The sequence below is a fragment of the Zerene cesonia genome, chromosome 29 (genome assembly GCF_012273895.1).
Source record: "Zerene cesonia ecotype Mississippi chromosome 29, Zerene_cesonia_1.1, whole genome shotgun sequence".
In the NCBI taxonomy this organism is placed as follows: domain Eukaryota; kingdom Metazoa; phylum Arthropoda; class Insecta; order Lepidoptera; family Pieridae; genus Zerene; species Zerene cesonia.
In genome coordinates, this window is record NC_052130.1 from 1,455,837 (window position 1) to 1,476,742 (window position 20,906).

The 20,906-nt window shown below is 34.4% G+C and overlaps 3 protein-coding genes across 5 annotated transcripts in view; 2 read left to right on the plus strand and 1 right to left on the minus strand.

The window, feature by feature from the left end:
* Positions 1–794: 794 nt before the first annotated feature.
* Positions 795–8,552, minus strand: LOC119837877 (myrosinase 1-like). 3 transcript variants are annotated; one of them, XM_038363659.1, is made up of 11 exons: positions 8,410–8,546; positions 8,161–8,327; positions 7,953–8,065; positions 6,842–7,024; positions 5,942–6,199; positions 5,535–5,666; positions 4,933–5,027; positions 4,574–4,721; positions 3,745–3,896; positions 2,826–3,064; positions 795–1,693 (listed from the first exon to the last, which is right to left on the minus strand). In XM_038363659.1, the coding sequence occupies exons 2-11, from the start codon at positions 8,193–8,195 to the stop codon at positions 1,519–1,521; spliced, it is 1,530 nt and encodes a 509-aa protein (XP_038219587.1). In that variant the 5' UTR covers positions 8,196–8,327; positions 8,410–8,546; the 3' UTR covers positions 795–1,518. The 3 variants fall into 3 exon arrangements, with proteins under 3 accessions (XP_038219587.1, XP_038219586.1, XP_038219589.1); XM_038363658.1 differs by having other exon boundaries at positions 8,161–8,552; XM_038363661.1 differs by having other exon boundaries at positions 8,289–8,549.
* Positions 8,553–10,448: 1,896 nt separating this feature from the next.
* On the plus strand, positions 10,449–16,379 carry LOC119837836 (myrosinase 1-like). The gene is made up of 6 exons (XM_038363611.1): positions 10,449–10,612; positions 10,891–11,006; positions 12,480–13,150; positions 13,640–13,945; positions 15,179–15,423; positions 16,160–16,379. The coding sequence occupies exons 1-6, from the start codon at positions 10,593–10,595 to the stop codon at positions 16,317–16,319; spliced, it is 1,518 nt and encodes a 505-aa protein (XP_038219539.1). The 5' UTR covers positions 10,449–10,592; the 3' UTR covers positions 16,320–16,379.
* A 1,663-nt stretch (positions 16,380–18,042) lies between these two features.
* Positions 18,043–20,906, plus strand: part of LOC119837746 (myrosinase 1-like) — an 11,076-nt gene continuing 8,212 nt past the window's right edge. Inside the window, exons 1-4 of the mRNA XM_038363478.1 lie at positions 18,043–18,092; positions 19,477–19,556; positions 19,779–19,894; positions 20,027–20,697. Coding sequence (XP_038219406.1) covers positions 19,537–19,556; positions 19,779–19,894; positions 20,027–20,697 — 807 coding nt within the window. The 5' untranslated portion in view covers positions 18,043–18,092; positions 19,477–19,536. The remainder of the gene's footprint in view (positions 18,093–19,476; positions 19,557–19,778; positions 19,895–20,026; positions 20,698–20,906) is intronic.

Consider the following 20,906-nt stretch of genomic DNA (forward strand, 5'->3'; position numbering starts at 1 on the left):
TACTATTCATGCGCTTATATAACGTGGAATTATTTTGTGATTGCCTGTTTACAAGAGATAAATTTCATAATTACTCTTAATATGGAGAGTAGAGATATAGAATTCAGTCGCGCGTGCGTATATTTCATTTCAAAGTAAATTCTTTAAAATATATGTGGTCGAGGACTATTATTATATAACAAAAAAGCTTAATCAGCATCCGTCCAGTAATTTTACAGAGAAACCTAGTCAATCGTCAGTCTTCTACAGTATGTATAACAAGCTTTGGCCGCGAATTCGTTAAATTCACAGTTGTTCAATAGATATTATACATATAAACCTACATCTTCAATCACCCTATGTATTAAAAAACGTAGCGTAGTTTTTAAGATATTAACATACATAGATATAGGACTAGACAGAGAAAGGGACTTTGTTTTATACTATGTGTGTACATCTTCATCCTGCTCTGCTTCCATTTACCAGTTTCCACTGAAATTTAACCCAGTTTTGTGGAATTATGATAAATTAGCTGTATATGTGAATATATTAATTTTTGTTGTGAAAACAAAACTCAAGTAGTGTGATATATAGTTAAGTACAATTTTATTTCGAATAATACCAAATTTTATTATGAAAATTACTATAATGATAATGAAATAAATAACCATTTTCATATTTAAACACTTTATTTTATAAAATTTCTTGAAATACAATATATAAAATACATACATTTTTAACACAATATCTTATTATTACCAATATAATTTGTTTTATTTTTATAACAATTTTAATATTTTTTTATAATATAATAAATGCTCATAAATGCACTAAATAAAATCACAACAATTATCACACTGTTATACCTGCTTTTAAAATGGCACTAATTACTTAAAATTATATTGTGACATTTTTGAGACCTACATTTTGCGTACATACTTTAACGTATTATATATAAATAATAATTTTATATCATATAATTGAGCTTGTGTGACGCACACACACGTATATACAATCAACAAATACTGTCGATACACAGGTCCGCACGCACACACGCGTACGTTATTATGTTCAGAAATAAAAATGTGCGTTCTAAAAATCTGTTGATTGTAATAAATAAATAAGTCTCTATGGAATTACTAAGTTGCTTGATGAATAGTAATTTTAACAAAGAATAAGCATGATTGCTCATCTTTTAACTTAAAAGAAACGTTTAGAGGTATATTTGTGAATATGTTCTACTAATATTATAAATAGTATCTAGTTTCAAGCATTATATTTTCAATATAATATCAAAATAAGCATATAACCCGAGATATATCCGACCATTTCCGTCTATTTTTTTAAGGTGTGTGTGTGTGCGTATGTGTTCTCTTAAGGGATAAGGCCATCCTGGCAACACAATATAGGTACGCTAATATTTCATAAAATAAAAACTTTAATATAAACCAATAACCAAAAAAATAATGCAAGAAATCACATTTTACACCCCTATACTAAGCTGACCTGCCATTTAGTCATCCCACGTATAAAACAGACTTATAACTCTTCTCTTTCCTTGCCCTTAGTTATCTCTATCTGCCAATTCTCCGGCTCCCACTCATTCTCCACTATTCTCTTCTCGATGATACGTTTGTACACGAGGGCCGATAGCCTTGCCGTTCTCTTCTTCTCTTCTGAATCAAAATCTACTTCGTAAAGACCGAAACGATCGCTGGTGAGAAACATTCATGTTATATTAATGACATCGAATATTGCAATTTAACGGTTTTATGACTGGATTTATTAATATTATTGATGGAGAGTCAGAGAAAAAGAGAGAAATTTTGAAACATTATTTTTTGCTATTCATTTCTGATGACCGAAATATTGAATTAAACGAAACATAATATATTATTCTATACTTTTTTTTGCTACATAGCATCTGATTACGGTCCATTTTTTTAATTTTCATAACATAATTTTCCATTTTCCAAGAAATAAAATAATTAGAAACAAATCACGACACAACTAAATTCTGGCGATTGTTTAGTTAATAACTATTATATACCATACTAGTTTAGTGTCCACTGGTAGAAAAATCAGTGCCAACCCTAGCTCCCTGATCTATTAAATAATAAGGTAAGGGTTGGTATTTAGTAATAGAAATAATATATTAAAAAATTTATTGAAATACTTTTATTAACCATTACTTAAAATATATTATACTTACATCTAAAACAAAATATAAAAACAGTAATAGTGTCAAAAAGGGCTCCCCGTCAGCAAAGCAGCAACCATTTTGACATCCTACTAATATTATAAATGCGAAAGTATGTAAGGATGTGTGTGTGTTTGTTGCTCTTTCACGCAAAAACTACTGAACCGATTGCAATGAAATTTAGTACGTAGATAGCTGGATAACTGGAACAACATATAGGCAACTTTTTATCCCGATATTCCCACGGGATACGGACTTACGCAAGTGAAACCGCGGGGCGCAGTTTGTTATCCATATAGCACACATTGTTACACGCTTTTTATTCGCTTCACCTGTATGTTTGTTTGTAACCGACTTCTTTGGGCGCAATTTTGACCCACTTCAAACGGCCAGATTTCGTTCAAACTTTGTAGATTTATTGAGGACCGATGACAATACACTAATTTGATAAAATTAATCCATTTTTTAATTTGCAAAATATGATTTTTGTTAAAGCGTGTTTTTTAGTTTTTTTTAAACTATTATTTATTTATTTAAGTGTGATTTAAGCTGGACTTAATTATTTTATAAAAGCCAGTGCCAGCCCTAGCTCAGTAATCCATTGGCCAACCAACTCAGGGTTGTCACTACGTGACAATTAACTCACCTCGTCCCAGCTATCCACTCGACGTTGTCCATCAAACTCCACACGGTGTAGCCCCGTAAATCGGTGCCGTCTTCTATCGCGAACAAAATGGCGGACAAGTAATCGCGCAAAGTGGTAACCCGGGACTGGTCGTTCAAGCCGGTGGTAGTGGACCAGCCGTGCTCGGTTATAAATACTTGCGGGTAGTTGTAGACCTTGTTGAGATATAGACACAGCCGATATATGCCGTAGGGTGCGCTCTGGAATAATAAAAATAATTTATTAAACAAGAAAAAAAACAAACACACTTAAATTAAAGATAAAAAATAAAAAATTATGTACCTATACCGTGTACATGGAAATCGAAAAACAGTAAAATATCCGTATTGCATATATAAAAAAATTTGCCAAATGTTACCCCACTACAGTTGCTTAGAATTTATTTATTATTTTAATTTTCGGTTAGACAGAAAAAAGGAATAAGTCGAGACACACAAACGGTAGTGTACGTATCTACTTCACATTGTAAATCCTATCCTACTATCCCATCCCATCCTACTAATATAATAAATGCGAAAGTTTGTAAGAACGTGTGTGTTTGTTGCTCTTTCACGCAAAAACTGCTGTACCGATTGCAATGAATTTTGTACGTAGACAGCTGGACAACTGGAATAACATATAGGCAACTTTTCATCCCGACATTCCTACGGGATACGGACTTACGCGGGTGAAACCGCGGGGCGCAGTTAGTCCTTTATGACGTAGTTTCTCAAATGAATTATCAGATTTATTTAACACAAGCTAGACAAGCTGCACTAGCGAGCACCGGGAGTTTCTTTTATATTTGTTTTATCTTAAACCATATCACTATCACGAGACCATAAATGTAGCATGGATATTGATCAATGCTTTTGATTTGATTTGATTTGATTTGATTTACCTTAAGCCACACCGAGTTGGACGACCTCCAGTTCTTGTTATGAGATATCTTCACCCCCATATCATCATCAACGGACGGTGAATCGAACTGCTGATCCGCTGGTTCCACAAGGAACGAGGTGTAGTGGTTGAGGCCGAGGAAGTCTGCTGAACCTGGGTTTGAGAATGTTTTTAGTGAGAAATAAAAAACTGGGAAAAAATTTCATCACGAAACGGGATTCGAACCCGCGTAATTTTGATCAAATTTTCTATTCTTGACCAATACGAAAGTCAGGTAATTGCCCGACTCGTGTAGGCGAGCGAGCGAGATGAAACGTATGTTTATGCGTGAGAGTGAAAGAGCGCGGCTGAGGAACAGCTTCTGCCGTTAAAAATACAATATTGTTTGTCTATAACCTCTCTCTATACAACAATCTAACCTAATATTATGAAGAGGAAACTTGTATATTTTTACAAACCACTGGACCGATTTCAAAAATTCATTCATCATTAGAGAGGTTCAACTTCACTGAGTGACATAGGCTATATAGGTACCACGGGCGAAGCCGGGTTTCCTATATAGCGAAAAAGCGATTAGCTAATCCTACTAATCCTAATCCTACTAATATTATAAATGCGAAAGTTTGTAAGGATGTTTGTGTGTTACTCTTTCACGCAAAAACTACTGAACCGATTGCAATGAAATTTGGTACGTAGACAGCTGGACAACTGGAATAACATATAGGCACTTATTTCCGGATATTCCTACGGGATACGGACTTACGCGGGTGAAACCGCGGGGCGCAGGTAGTTATCGATATAGTATAAACCCCAACTGAAAAGCTGATTACCTTTTATGAGTTTAATCTCCTCGGGGCTCAGTGTAGGCAGCCTGGACTCCTTGTAGCCTTGCTCTTTACTCTTCTTCGCCACTCTATCTCTTACTGAACGCGGGAACCCCCCCGCCTCCGACCATATTGGATCCATGTACAGACCAATCTGTAAACCACAAACAGTATGTTTTTTTTTTCTCTATATATAATAAATATTTAATATATATAAATTAACTATTTATTATTAATATATATATAAATTAACTATTTATTATTAGATTACAAAGAAAGAAATTTACTGTCATCTACAACAAAACCTCACATAGACAGTAAACTAAATCAATGTTAAAAAAAAAGAAACCAAAAAGGTTACTAACCGTAAAGTCTCTATATATGGCAGCTGCATCTTCATTCTCCGTGGCATTTGTTACTCCATGTGCCCAACTGAGTCCCAACGATATTCCCACTTGACCTGTAAAAGTGAGAAACTCATTAGCATTAGTTCATTAGTATGTATGTGTGTTTGTATGTAAGATCAGTGGTGGCTCAGTGGTTAGGACTTTAGACTTCAAAAAGTCAGGGATTCGATACTGAACGAGCGTGTAACTAATTGATTTTTCTATTTATCTGTACATTATTCATATCACCAATGCTCGAAACGGTGAAGGAAAACCGGCATATGCAAGAATCAAAAGTTCCGACGCCATGTGACATCTGCCAACCCGCACTTTGCCAGCGTTATGGATTACGGCCTGAACTCTCAATAAAGGCCCAGCAGTGGGAACATATATAGGCTGATGATGATTGATGATGATGAAGAAGAAGAAGATGATAAAGATGAAGAAACTGAGAATAGGATCGATTCAGCGGGATTTTGTGACAAAATGGCTGAAATGGCTGAAACTGTTTAATTTAAGTTAAGCAATAACATTTGTATTTAAATTTGATGTAGTCAATTGAAATAAAATAAAACACATACCCTTATATTTGTTCTTATATTCCTTCTCATATAACCTATAGGCCCTCGCGTGTGCGAGCATTACATTTTTCACGCATATATAATCTCCGACACCCTTGGACACTACGCCTGGTGCGATTAAACCACTGTAACCTGAAAATTGACGGTTTACCAACCAATATATCGAGTATTTTTCAAAGAATAGAAATAATTTGATCACAAGGCGGTAGACTAGGGTTTGGCAAAAAATCGCGGATTCGAATCCCGCCTTCCGATAAAAAAAATCTATTCTTTAAAAATTACTCATTTATAAAACATTGCAATGCTACAAAACTAAAAATTAAATATAAAACACATCACTTATTTACCATAAAAATACATTTTTACCATTTTGGTAAAGCTATACTATTAAATAGAATAAAACTCACCATCGACACACACCCCGGACGGCTGATTTATCGTAATCCAATATTTCACCCTATCCCCGTACTTATCGAATACAACTCTTGCGAAATCCTCAAACCATTCTGCTGATAAGGGGTTAATCCAACCGCCCAAATCCTGCAGGGCCTGGGGTAAATCATAATGGTATAATGTTACCATCGGTTGTATGCCATATTTCAGTAGTTCGTTAATTAAATTGTCATAGTATTGGATGCCCTTTTCGTTTATTACGTTGGGATATCCTGAAAATTACGGTTAAATTATTTATTAGTATTTTAACAAGGTCGTGTAATTTGTACTGTATATTCTCTATATGAAAAGACTCTAGTTTATACTAATAGATAAAGTACCATTAAATAATTATTTTCTACAAAATAGGTCACCAATGTCTCCCAGAGATACTACTAAATGGGAAATCACGTTGATTAAATAAAAAATCACGTCAATTAGTGGAAATCCGATGGAGAGATCAAGTGACAAAGAAATGACTCATAAACTCAATTTGAGAGTGTCCTTATTTTTGAGATGTCAATTGAAAATATGTCATTTTTTCTATGACACATTGTATAAGGTACTTTCTAAAACTATTTAACCCTCAAATAAAACGCAGATAGTGTAACTTTTGAGTATTGAGTAAGTACGTACTTTTGACCGCCGCCTTGGTACAGTGTTCAACACTTATGTGTAGAGTCAAGAGGTCCTGGATTCGATTTCCGGTGGGGACTCTAAAAAAGTCTCGGTCTGGCAGGACACAAAAGGCTTATCACCTACTTGTCCATAAAGAAAATCGATCAGTGAAACAGATGTATACCATCTGCCCCATATCCCACTAGGGGACACAGGACATCACTTAAGTATAGATTAGTATGTACAACAAACATTACCAGTTGGAAGTATCCTTGGCCACGATATCGAGAATCTATAATGATCGACGCCCAACTCCCTCAACATTTCCACATCTCGCTGATACTGGTGGTAAGAATCGCAGGCTACATCGCCGTTCCTACCGTCGGCTATCACTTCTGGATGTTCGTGGAGAAATCTGTCCCATATGCTTTCACCCTTGCCTGAAGAATTGGTTAATTTAGGTAGCCTGGTAATGGTTTAAAATGAAATGGCATAATTAAATTTTTTCTGTAATCACTTCTTATTATAATGGGTAGTGGTGATCACTTGCCATCAAACGAACCACCAGAATAATTGCCCGCTATCTCATAAAAATATCTATAAAAATTTACTAGATTATCTGATTAATATATAATGTAACAGTTATTAGTTGTTCTCATTTCCAATAGTTTATACCAAAGTTTTAACTATAATAAAATGTTTAATTTATTATCAGACTGGCTGTACACCCCAGGCTTCGCCCAGTCATTTATCGTAATTGAAACAATATAAGCTATACTATCTTTAAAGTTGGATCATACTGCACATGGTGTGCTGGTGTGTGTGGTGTGTAATTTGATTAAAATGGGTAGTTTAGGAGTCAATCGCAGACCAACAATGTGACACGTAATTTATTTTAAATAAGAGATAATATTACTGTTGCAAATACAATAACACATAATTTTTGATATCTATAAATTTGTCAATAGAATATCCCTATTATAATTTAAAATTGCATACAAGCTATTATCTGGTTTTTATATATTTGATTTTTTAACTAAAATTTAGCACAATTTACGGCACAGGCACAAATTAAGAATCAGGCCAGCTCGCACACGGGAAGGTACTACACCCACACAGAAGATTGGTGTGAAATAGTAGCATGCTTCTGTATTTTGTTGGGAGAGTGGGGGAGTCGGAAGCCTGAAACCTTTTCCCTATCCTTCCCAGTCTATACTTTTATGCCCATTCTCAATCCTTTCTTTTCATTTACTCCTTTATAGCAGTGCATTGGCAGTCTTCGTGTGAAAATTTCCACGAGCAGTGATGATTACTTATCATCAGGTTAACCCTCAGCTCAGCTATTATATAAAAGGTAGTCTCACTCACCATCCACATCCCAAGCACCCTCAACTTGATATGCGGAGGTAGACACTCCAAATGAGAAATCATTTTTGAATTTTCGAATCCTGTTATCTGTCCATCCGTACACACATAGAACACTGAAATGTAATTGAATGTATTTTAAACCATCAATACGTTTAATTTTATGGATACAAGTGTATTAACTAACTTAACTACATATATGTTTACATACCAACAAGATAGAAATTGTAAAAGACGTAAATTCATTTTTATAAAAAACTAAGTTCATACAATTTTTGACAGGATGGTTGATAATGTATTAAAATAAGAATTACGACTCATGAAGAGCCGGTATTTTACCCACAACATACACTGATAAAAGCTCACACTTCGAATTATCTACGATAAAAACAGATAGTCGATTATTAAACTACTCTTTCTAGATAGTAAATGAATGATAAAAATGTATTTGTCAACTGACAGTTTAAGAGGCACAGGTTTATGATTTGTCGCAGTTGGCCGAACTTAGACCTAAGTAAAAAACATGGAAAAATTTCGCAGTTCGTCCCTTTTTTTTAAATAAAAAAAATTGAACGAATTTGATAGCATTGACAGACGTCAATTCTATATCAAGTCCATGTCAATTCATGCATTAGAGTAAAAAGTTGACATATTATGATTTATGATATGACAGCGAGCAGCCGCTTGGTTCTTTTTTATTGAAGCACAGATTATTACTGTACTATTATATTCTGTACTTTAGTTAATTTAAGGAGAGCAGGGGAACGTATATATAAAAGCAGAATCATTACACATTAAAGAACAATTCGATATATAACAACAAATTCAACTTACCTCTTTACCACTTCTCTCAACAAATAAAATAAATAAATAGTTACACACAAATTAAAAACTGCAGGGGAAAAAGAATAAAAATACAGTAGGTAAATATATTTTTTTCAATTTATTAAACAATATATTTTACACGAACAATTAAACCAGAAATTTCAACGTATTTTAAAATGGGACGTACGCGTCTCGGAACGCCCGACAGAAATGATATCTAAAACTTATCTGAACAACATCTATGGGTTCGAGAGGTGAAGGAGGAACCTGCCTACTTCTACTGTATGGGTGGTAATAGGTGGTATAGGTAGGTATAGGTGGTAATAGGGTGGTAATAGGCGCTGTAACGCGTTATGTAACAAGGCGGTTTACTCTCCCATAACAAGTTGTCACATCAAAAGTAAATAAATAATGAGGTTGAAGTGAATGCAATTTTACGTAATAATCTATTATTTTTCAACAATAAAACAATATTATCCCAATTCCATGACGTCGTCTTGAAATGAGCATATTATACAACTCTTTGGAGAAGAGACTATATTGATTTAATTAAATATATATATATAAATTTAATAAAGTTTCAAATATAAAAGATAAAAAAAAAATGTACAAATGGAGCTAACCGAAGCAATGTTCTAGCTATCACGCCTACTTAGGAATTTATTTCATCAAGTACCTATTATGTATTTATGAGATCATAAATATTTAACCTCCCGTATTGTCATAAGTACCTACACTTTAAGTGATCTTATAGCTTCTGTGGCAATGACGATCATGTACAGGTGCGAGTCCGTGCATTTACTTTAAGTGCCTTACTAGGCCCTGCTTTTCAGTTATTTTTTTTTTCATTCTCCTTGACCAGTAATAATCAAAATGTATAGTGCCTACTTGCAAGCAATTATATTTAAGGTAAAAAATACTTCGCAGTAGGGATTCCTTTCTCTATCCCTCCTTCCTACCTCTATAAATAATAGTGGGCGGTGGTAATCGCTTACCATCAGGCAAAAAGATAATTTAAAGCTAAGTAGCTATGTATAAATTCTAACATAAATTTTAGTTACTTTATGAGGTTTCCATATAAATCCCTATGTTCCCATGGAAGTACTGAAACAAAAAGCAGCGTAGGTAATTCCTTATTACATCAGCTATCTGCCAGTGAAAGTCCCGTAAAAATCAATGAAGCCGTTCCAGAGATAAGTCGGAAAACACAAAGACTAATAAATTGTTTTTTGGTAAAAATACCGTGTATATATCCATATCCGTAATATGTATGTAGCAAAAGGCGCTGGTTTTCTTTATTTATTGGTGTGATGTAACATTTCTGGCACACCCATGCTTTTGACATCAATACATAGTATAAAACAAAGTCGCTTTCTCTGTCCCTAGGGATAGGGACATCCTATATATGCTTAAATCTTCAAAAGTACTCAACGGATTTTGATAAGGTTTTTTTTAATATATAGAGTGATTCAAGAGGAAGGTTTATATGTATTATTATATCTATAAAACTACTCCGAATAAATGCGTGCAAAGCCGCGGGCAAAAGCTAGTTGTTTATTGCAATTTACATAATCGGATGATAATCTAAACATTATTCTAATTTATTTAATTCTTTTGAGGTACGGAACACTCGTTTGCCGCTTATAGCAGTTTTGTTCTATCCCATTGACTTAGTAATATACATATAAATTAGTTGTGATTTAAATCTTAGACTTAGAGTATGTATTTATCTCGAAAGAGCTCCTCACCTTGATGATAGCGATGCTTGTGAGTTGTTGTATATAAGTACTTGGCAATTTTACCTTAAACCATAACATTATGAAGGCGACAATTCTAAGGTAAATTACACCTGTTTATCCAGCAATTTATATTCATATCACTATTTTTGTCTGTTATTTACTTGCTTAACGTAAAGTTAATTTGAGTTTGATAAAATGTATATTTTATTTAGAATCTTTTTGTATACTTTAAAATGTTTAGATAACAGATAGTACCATAGATTATACACTTATTTACTGGGCTAGTATCACGTCATTTGTGGTAACAGTTTCTTTTAATTAGGATATTCGTAAAAAAAGTTTCAATTTGTAATGGCAATTATGGACTATTTTTACAGTGGTCTCTTGGTGTGTTGTTGTGTTTTGGCAAAACATGAGAGGAAATTTCCAAGTGATTTCTTGTTCGGAGCTGCTACAGCGTCTTACCAGATCGAGGGAGGCTGGAACGCTGACGGTATGTAGCACAGATAACATAATACTATGGATTTTCGGTATCCGAATTTATAATAACAAATTCAAATTTTAACGTTTCTTTTAACAAATTTTCGAATATCGAATAATTATTCGTTTGTAACAACTGATAATGATGCACATTTTGTAATCTAAATTGGTATATTTTAGAAATAAAATTAAATGTAGTCAAATAAAAATAAACTAGCTGGAACTGACGACGTTACGTCATAACAATCAATACATAGTAATGATCAAAGACGATTTCTCTGTCTGTCCCTATATCCCTATGTATGCTAAAATCTTTAAAACTACCGAACGGATTTTTATTGAGTTTTTTTTTAAAAGGGAGCACTTAATCGGAAGAAAATCACGCTCCACACTATTTATCTATTTATTTGTTTATTTATTTATAAACAGGTATATCAACAGATCGCACATGTAACATTGGTAAAATACACTAATATCATAAATGTGAAAGTTTGTTTGTTTGGATGTTTTTCCGTCAATCGCGTTGAAACTACTGGACGGATTTTAATGAAATTTGGTATACAGACAGGGTATGAGCTGACTTAGGTGACAGGATACTTTTTAACCCGATTAATTGCTCCTTCTTGGGATAAAACAGGAATCTTGATTCGGGCAGAGCCGGTACAAGCGTCCAGTAGTTCATAAAATCAAAATCGCAAAAACAGTTAATATCTTTCAGGTATTAAAATAATGATGCACATAAACACCTAGTTACTTACTTGACAAATTATTACCTTCATACAATGTTTAACTGAAGTGTTAGATTATATATAGTGGCGCGTCTAGCACCTACCTATTTACGACTGTATTAAAATTTATTTTCTTACGTCCTGTATTTTAACCTCTTATAGAAATCATTATAAGAGCACTTATACTGAATTCCAATGTACCGACCATTTAATTTAATGCTGAGTTAGTAACTATGTAATAACAATACATGCGATAAAATTCTGAAAAGGAAGCTGGTTTCAATGATGGCTTCAACGCGTCAAAAGTATATTACGATACTACACACCTGACGTACCTAGTCAGTATATACATATACATAGCTAGCATGTATGCATGTATTATCCAACTACCTTCGCAACGCAAAAATCCAATAGATTAGCAAAGTGAATGTAGTTGGGTCGAACATTGTATAAACCCAATACGAGCACAATTTATATCTAACATGACCGTGTGCGAGTTAAAAATATTGAAAAAAAAGCACATACAAAAACATTACTATACCAGTATACTTAGCCACTTTAACGAAAAATTTATTCTCAAACTTGCAGGTTTTATCGATTCGTTTTCTTTAACTATTTAAATATACACTTTAAGCGATAAAATAACTTACTTGCTAGTAAAGTACTTCCCTTTTTGCCTTCCTTTTTTAAGATTGAGATTTGAGATTGTTTGAGATTTAGATTACCAAGGTTATTTACTTCAACATTCATAATTTCAGGCAAGGGCGAAAATATTTGGGATCACATGACGCACACCCGACCTGAAGTTATCATCGACAAAAGTAATGGAGACGAAGCAGCCGACACCTACCATAATTACAAACGCGATGTCGAAATGATGAGGGAACTCGGTCTGGACGCTTATAGATTCTCCATATCCTGGTCTAGGATACTTCCTAACGGCTTGGCCAATTATATCAACGAACCAGGAGTTGAATTCTATAAAAGATACATCAGCGAAATGCTGAAATACAACATTACGCCCATGGTTACTCTTTACCACTGGGATTTGCCACAAAAGCTCCAAGACTTGGGTGGTTTCGCCAACCCTCTTTTCCCTGAATGGTTTGAAGACTACGCTCGAATTGCTTATGAGAAATTCGGAGATAGAGTGAAGCATTGGATCACCTTCAACGAACCAAGGGAGATATGTTATGAAGGTTATGGATCTACTACCAAAGCTCCCATGCTGAATGCCACAGGTGTTGGTGTTTATCTCTGTGCGAAACATTTAGTTCTGGCTCATGCTAGAGCATACAAGACGTATGACAACGAATTCCGGGCAACTCAAAATGGACTTTGTGGTATTACAATAAGTGTCAATTGGATGGGACCTTTGACGGATTCGGAGGAGGACCAATTTGCTGCTGAGATTAAACGTCAGGCTGAGGTGAAAATTATTTTTATATAAAAGAACTAGCTGCGCCCCGCGGTTTCACCCGCGTAAGTCCGTATCCCGTAGGAATATCGGGATAAAAAATAGATGTTGGCCGATTCTCAGACCTACCCAATATGCTTACCAAATTTCAGAGGAATCGGTCAAGCCGTTTCGGAGGAGTATAGAGACTAACATTGTGACACGAGAATTTTATATATAAGATATAGTATATCTGGCAATGCGACGGTATGGCGGAAGATGCAGGATCGAATCCCGCCTCATGATCGAAGTTTTTGCATTCTTTGTTTTTAAATATTTATAAGCATTACAGTGCTATAAAACTAAGCATATAAATACTAGTATAAAAATAGTATAAAATAGACCATAGCACGAAATTTGCAAAGCGAGTACTTTATGTTGTTAGATTTTAACATCGCATTGCACAGTGTTTTGAAAAAAGTGATCTTTTTTGTCATTGTTAATCAATGTTTTGAGTTTCAGTGGGGCCTGTACGCTGAGCCTATTTTCTCACAATGGGGTGGTTTCCCCAAAGAATTATCCGAAATCGTCGCCAAGAAAAGCAAAGAACAAGGCTACCCCAGATCCCGTATGCCAGAGTTTACAGAAGAAGAGAAGCAATTTTCTCGTGGAACTGCTGATTTCTTCGGTGTTAACCACTATACTGCTAATTTGATCTCAGCCAATGATTATAAAGCATGGAACCCTGTACCATCCTTGTATAATGATGCGGATGTCGGTGTGTATATCCCACCAGAGTGGCCGCAATCAGCATCCAGATGGTTGAGGGTAAGAAATACTTATATAATATTATTCAATCAGAATTCATAAATAACAAAATCTGCCCATAAACATTATTGTAATATCTTAAAATACGAATTGCAAAATATTATAGCAAACTAGCTGTAATCCGCCCCGTCACTCGCGTGGTACCCGCGTAAAAAGCCTATGAACTAATCCAGACTATAACGTATATTTGTACTAAATTTTATACAGATACGATAGGCTGTTTTCTCGTGAAAGAGTAACAAACATCCATACATCCATATCCATACTAATATTATAACACTGAAGAGTTTGTTTGTTTCAACACGCTAATCTCAGGAATTACTGGTCCGTTTTAAAAAAGTCTTACAGTTTTAGATTGCCCATTTATTGAGGAAGGCTTTAGGCTATACACATACCACGGCCGAAGCCGGGACGGATCGCTAGTATCCATATATACTAACAAACTTTTGCGTTTATAATACAAGTAGGATAAGCGGGCGGCCCTTCTACAAAATGGCTGACTATTTCGCGCGTGAATTTCAATTGCTTGCTTTAAAAAATCTTTCGGGAGTTGTTCAGACTTTTTGGATGTATGATTTAATTTAATTTTGTGACATTTATTTACTGTAGATTTCTATTTAAAATGTGAATTATATCTAAAACGTAAAATATTTAAGATATTGTTGTGCTAATTTAATTGTATGTATGTAATATAATAAATAAATCGTTTAGTGTATAATTTGCATGTGAATGGGACAAACGAGGACAAGAAAAAATTACATATGTATAACTATGTATTGTACCATCTTTTGCTATTTGTGTTGATGCAAATAAAGGAATTTGAAGTTAAGGCAGTAACTATTTAATAATCTGTCATAAAACGTATTATAACCGATAAAATTGTATGTTAGTCAGACTAAGCCCACGATTTCTTACTATGCAGAAGTTTTCCACGCAAAAAACCCTGCGTTTAATTTTTATTGTAGAATCATGGATTATTGAAATTGATATACTTACTACTCTTAAACAAAAATTTACAGGTTTTTAGACTTTATTTTAAATGTCTAGCTATCCCGCCTGGATACCGCTGAAATGCATGCCGAAGTTTTTTCATCGCTATTTACAAATGCTTCATGATGCCTATATCAGATAGAAAGCCTTCTTTTATCGCACATTGACGCCGAATTGTGTTGTACAACACACTAAAGCCAAATTCCTACTACTTTATACTAACATTCTTAAAACCTGTTCCAGCAAGCACCAAACAGCATCTACAAAGCTCTGACACATTTGCATAAGAAGTATAATGGGCCAGTCTTCTATATAACCGAGAATGGCTGGTCCACGACACCAGATGCTGGATTGGAAGATGAAGACAGAATTAGGTATTACAGAGCGGCTCTCAATAGCGTCCTGGATGCTTTGAAAGCTGGCGTGAACCTAAAAGGATATATGGCCTGGAGTTTGATGGACAACTTTGAGTGGATGGAAGGTTATGCGTAAGTTTGAATTCGATTTTTTAATAAGATTCAGATAATTCTAGGTCTTTGTCTAAAGTGCAAGATGGAATGGAAAATGTCACTTTCACTTAAAACTAGACTCCGTGCCACGAAAGGAGTCCGTATTTAATGTCATAGCGGGCAACTGAGCTGGATCACCGCCATTCAAGAACAAATGCAGTATCTCTGCGCTGCCAGCTTTTAAGTGGTAAGTGATAAGGAAAGGATTGACGTCTGGAAAGAAGGATTATATTGGGAAGGGTGAGGAAAAGCTAACGAGCTCCCCCATTCGCCGTAAGAAACACAATACAGCTACTATTTCACGCCGGTTTTCTGTGAGGGTGTGGTACTTACCCAATAAACGTGAGCCCAATTCGTGCCAAAGCGTGCTGGACTCCTACATTAAAAGTCCGTTGCCAATATTCTCTCAATATTATGAATATCAAAATATGTCCCCAGAAGAACGGAAATAGATGAAAATTGGTATAGAATATATAGCTTCATTGTTTGTGTTGACATTCGTTTTAGATTTTACAAGATTCATGTACAAATATTTCAAAGTAAAGAGTGTACCGATTGAAATTTAAAAACAACTCGATCGGTATTATGACTACATCAGACTTAAAAATTGAGAAACAAAAAATTATTCAAAAATACTAGAAGTTTGCCTTATAACACACTAGATGGCGTTGTATTCAACGACTTCCCATACAAATAATTCATATTGTCTTTCAAGTGAACGCTTCGGATTGTACCATGTTGACTTCGAAAGCGTTGAGAAAACACGTACACCAAGGAAGTCTGCTTTCATTTACAAAGAGATCGTAAGAAGCAGAACCGTGAACCCCGACTATGAACCACCCAATAGAACAATGTGGATTGAGGAAGGACACTAATTGTAGTAATAAATGTGTAATTTATTCATTAAACTATAATCACAGATAACATAATACTGTAATACTAGTACTATAATGTAAAAAAGTTAATAAAGTATATTGATTTTTATTATTATGTTTAATTTTAAGATAACATTGTAATATCAATTATCTAAGATGGTTTTAATTTGTGCATATAGACATTTCTACCTCATATCTTTACGCGGCTAAATCGAATTAAAAAATTGTTAAAATATTCTAGTTAATTAAATTGAATATACAATTGGCCCACCCTCTTTATTTGAACAACAGTTATGGTTCATTGATTCAATAATCATAGCGCATAAGGGATTAAGTTTATATTATAAACTTAGTCCCTTAACGTTACAAACAAAGTAGGTACAAAATTGCATGTTTCATTAAAATAATAATATGATATCTAAACATTGCACTTTATAACTATTATAACAGAAGCTTGCATTATAATTATCATTGTGTTGTCTATAAATATTGAAGTATACGATCCGAAGAGAAATTTTTATTTATTATCATAACAGTATTTTTTTACATTTTCTACCGAATTATAAACCCTTTTTATATTAAGTGGTAAGCACCGTGTGAAACAATTTTAAAAGTAGAAACGTGAATAAAACGATCATTTTTAACTTATATGTCTTATCAATTTGTACTGGATTTTTACCCGAATTTTTTTCTACGTACGTGCGGAGGTTTGAATGATAATCTCGTGCTGATACGATAATTTGTGAATAGTTTGGATGTTGCCAGGGCCGTATTTACCATATTTGAGGGCCTGTGCACAGAATAGTGGGCCGATTGTTTTGTTTTTTGTTTTTCGTTGCTTGTATTAGACAACTTTCATTAAAGTATGAACCTGGAAGTCGCAAAAATGGTTACAATAAGAGCTATCCTTTATTAAACTTAATTTATAATAATAATAAAAGTCGAAATTATAATCCATAGTGAACCTAATACTGAATTTAACAAAATCTATCTTGACCGCGCATCACGTCGAAACCATGGAAATAGATTAAAATTAACTATGCATGATTTGCATTCATATTCCCAATAAGGAAATAGGTTATTTACTATTTTTAGACTCACAATCAAGGCAAAAACTCACGCAACGCGATACGTTATAAACATAAAATATCTGCAGAATCTTATATACTCACTACTTATTCTGCACATTTTGTTTTTTTTTAATGTCATGAGTGGGAAACTGAGATGTTGGTTCGCCTGATGGTAAATGATCACCACCGCCTATAATTCGGAGAGGCAGTGCCTCTGCGGATGCGCTGTCCACTTTTAATTAGGAAGGGATACGGAAAGGATTGACTACTGGAAAGAAGAAATGGGAAGGGTGAGGTAAGGAAACGGTAATTAAATACGCGACTTGGTGCCACGGCCATGGATGAGGTTCATGACCGTGTTGTGAAATGTGAATGATGTAATATCTCAGTCTGTCTATGACCACAGATAACATAATACTGTGATTCAGCTTGTAGTTTTCGAAGCGGCGGAACAAATGACATAGGTAATTTATAAATCGTGTTTTAAATACGTAAAAAGCTGCATCTTTTTAAACTACTTACATCATTCGCATACAGACTTAGTACTGATACACGCAATTGTGATAATTCACTGTGATATATTTTTGTTGTTTTTGTAAAATGAGAAAAACCCTTCGTGTAGAACCCCAGGTAAATGTTGATACGGAGGCCCTGTATCAAAATTTGTCTATACTTTAGGAGTAACGCGGCGACACTTAAGCTTGTAAGTACTTCACACTATCTTTTAACGGACTGATAAATTGAAAAAAGGTTCAATAAGAATACAACCATTTATAGATGTAATACATCTTAATTTGGGTATATGTAAAATTCGTTTATTGAATTCCTCAATAGAAACATAGATTGATTTTAAACTCTTTAGACGAGAAGATTTCTTGAAGATATGCAGTCGCTTGTAACTGACGATCCTCCGTGTTTTGATATTTATAAAAAAATATATGTTTGAAGTAAATAGATATTATAGCGCAAATATACCGATGGATATAGTTATGTTAATTCATTTACAAATGTATATTGTTAAAAATGGAATTTATGTTTAAACTCAGAAAACAATGCGGAGAAATATCAATTTTGTAATTCATCTGTAAGCAAGCACTTATGTTGTTAATCCGTGCAAATATCACAACGACGGTCAAGAAATATTCTTAGAAATGTGTACAAGATCCGCATTAAAATCAGAGTCCACATCCTGACATCAGAAATTATATATCTATAGATCCACCCACGTTGTCAACGGATATTCTCATGGGAAAAATATGTATGTACGCGGTAAAAAGTGGTCGCAATAAAAGGCTCCAAAACTCCAACTTTATAAGTAAAATGTATAGTTTCATGGTCTCCATCACGCTGGGCTCATGGTATAAATAAGCCATGGTGAATGGTTGAAATAACGAAACATTTTATAAATTTGCATAGAAAGAAAAATTCAATTCTTATTAATTTTTTACAGCCACCACCGTTTCTCTTTCTCTTATTTTAACTACATTTTAATGTATTATATGCCCGTAATTTCACAGAAGTTCTCTTTTAAAATAAACAATAAAATATAAACTATTTCTTCTAAAATACTACGCGCCTAGTGACGTGGTTTTACTTATAAGCTACTCGCTAGTTGACTAACTAGGCTCCAGGCGCCAAGCAAACTGCCTGCCTATCTGGAGTTCCGATGTACAAGCAAACAATAAATAAGTTAATAAAAGCAAAATTTTCTCAACAGTAGTTGACAATATTTCTTATTTGTCTATTATTATTCTCGATTATTATTTATTGTAGAAGTTTTAATATGAGGGAAGAGAAAATGTGTTGAGCTACAATTATGTAGCCATAACTTTTTAGTTCACTAACAAAGACACATAGTATCATACAATACTAGACTATTAAATATAACACTAACTTCTACATCTTGATAAACTTTGCTATTTTTAAACTAAAAACCGGCCATTAAAATATTTACGGGTAGATAGCTACATTTTCAAGTGGAATTGTACTGTTTAAGGATTTGGAATTTTATTCTTTGACACATAGACTCTTATTGGATTGGCAGAAAAATCTCGCTTGTTAACATTTATCTGTTTATCAATTATCAGTTGGTGAATCGTCACATATATAAGACCCCCAATACTGCAGTGTTTTTACATAGTTTCAAAATGCGGGCGATCATTCTAAGGTAATTTATATTCTTTCTTTATTTTCTAGTGAGGTTTTCTAGCAAATTTAATAGCATCACTTTATTTTAACTATTTTAATGGAGGATATAAACTATCGCTCGTAGGGATTGCTAGATAATTAGCACTACAAAAAAACATCAACTAACAAAGTTAAATTTCTTGATATTGATAAGTGAAGATAGATTTCCAGTTAACTTTTTGAATATATTGTTTTTTTGCAGCGTTCTACTTGTGAGTTGCTATGCTTTACCAAAGCATGAAAGGAAGTTCCCAGATGACTTCCTATTTGGAACCGCTACAGCATCGTACCAAATAGAGGGAGGATGGAATGCTGATGGTATGTAACTCTTTATGTCATAATTATCATTAGCCTGTTTTTACTCACCACTCACCACTGCTCTCACACTTAAAATATCAATATCACCGTCAATATAAACAATTTTATTAATATCGGGCTAAAACATTTTAGGTAAAGGTGAAAATATTTGGGATCGCATGACTCACACCAGACCAGAAGTAATACGCGATCTATCTAATGGCGACGAAGCCGCTGACTCCTACAACAATTACAAACGCGACGTTGAAATGATGAGAGAACTCGGCTTAGATGCCTATAGATTCTCCCTGTCCTGGGCTAGAATCCTTCCTAACGGTATAGCTAATGAAGTCAATAAGCCAGGAGTTGAGTTTTACAACAACTACATCAACGAAATGCTTAAATATAATATTACGCCCATGGTAACTTTATACCACTGGGATTTGCCCCAAAAGCTTCAAGATTTGGGTGGTTTCACAAGCCCCCTATTTCCCGAGTGGTTTGAGGATTACGCAAGAGTTGTTTTTGACAGCTTTGGTGACCGAGTGAAGCATTGGATTACTTTCAACGAGCCTAGAGAGATATGTTACGAAGGTTACGGTTCAACCACAAAAGCTCCTATTCTAAATGCCACGGACGTAGGCATCTACCTTTGCGCTAAGCACTTGGTTCTCGGCCATGCTAGAGCGTACCACGCGTACGATAAAGATTTTCGTGCATCCCAAGGTGGAACCTGTGGTATTACAATAAGCGTCAATTGGTTTGGTCCTTTGACTGATTCCGACGAGGATCATTTAGCTGCTGAGATAAGAAGGCAGGCGGAGGTAAGAAAATGATAAAATTAAGTCACATTGATTGTAGATTTTGATATGCATGTCAATGTTATGATAAAATTTATCGACCACCTTACTATCAGACAAGTTCAAGTGTAAGTTTTGGAAAAAATAGTCTCAGTTAGTTATACTATATAAAGCTACACACCCACTGACTGACTGACATCGCTTTTCTCGGAAACCGGGCGAAAAGTGGAGGT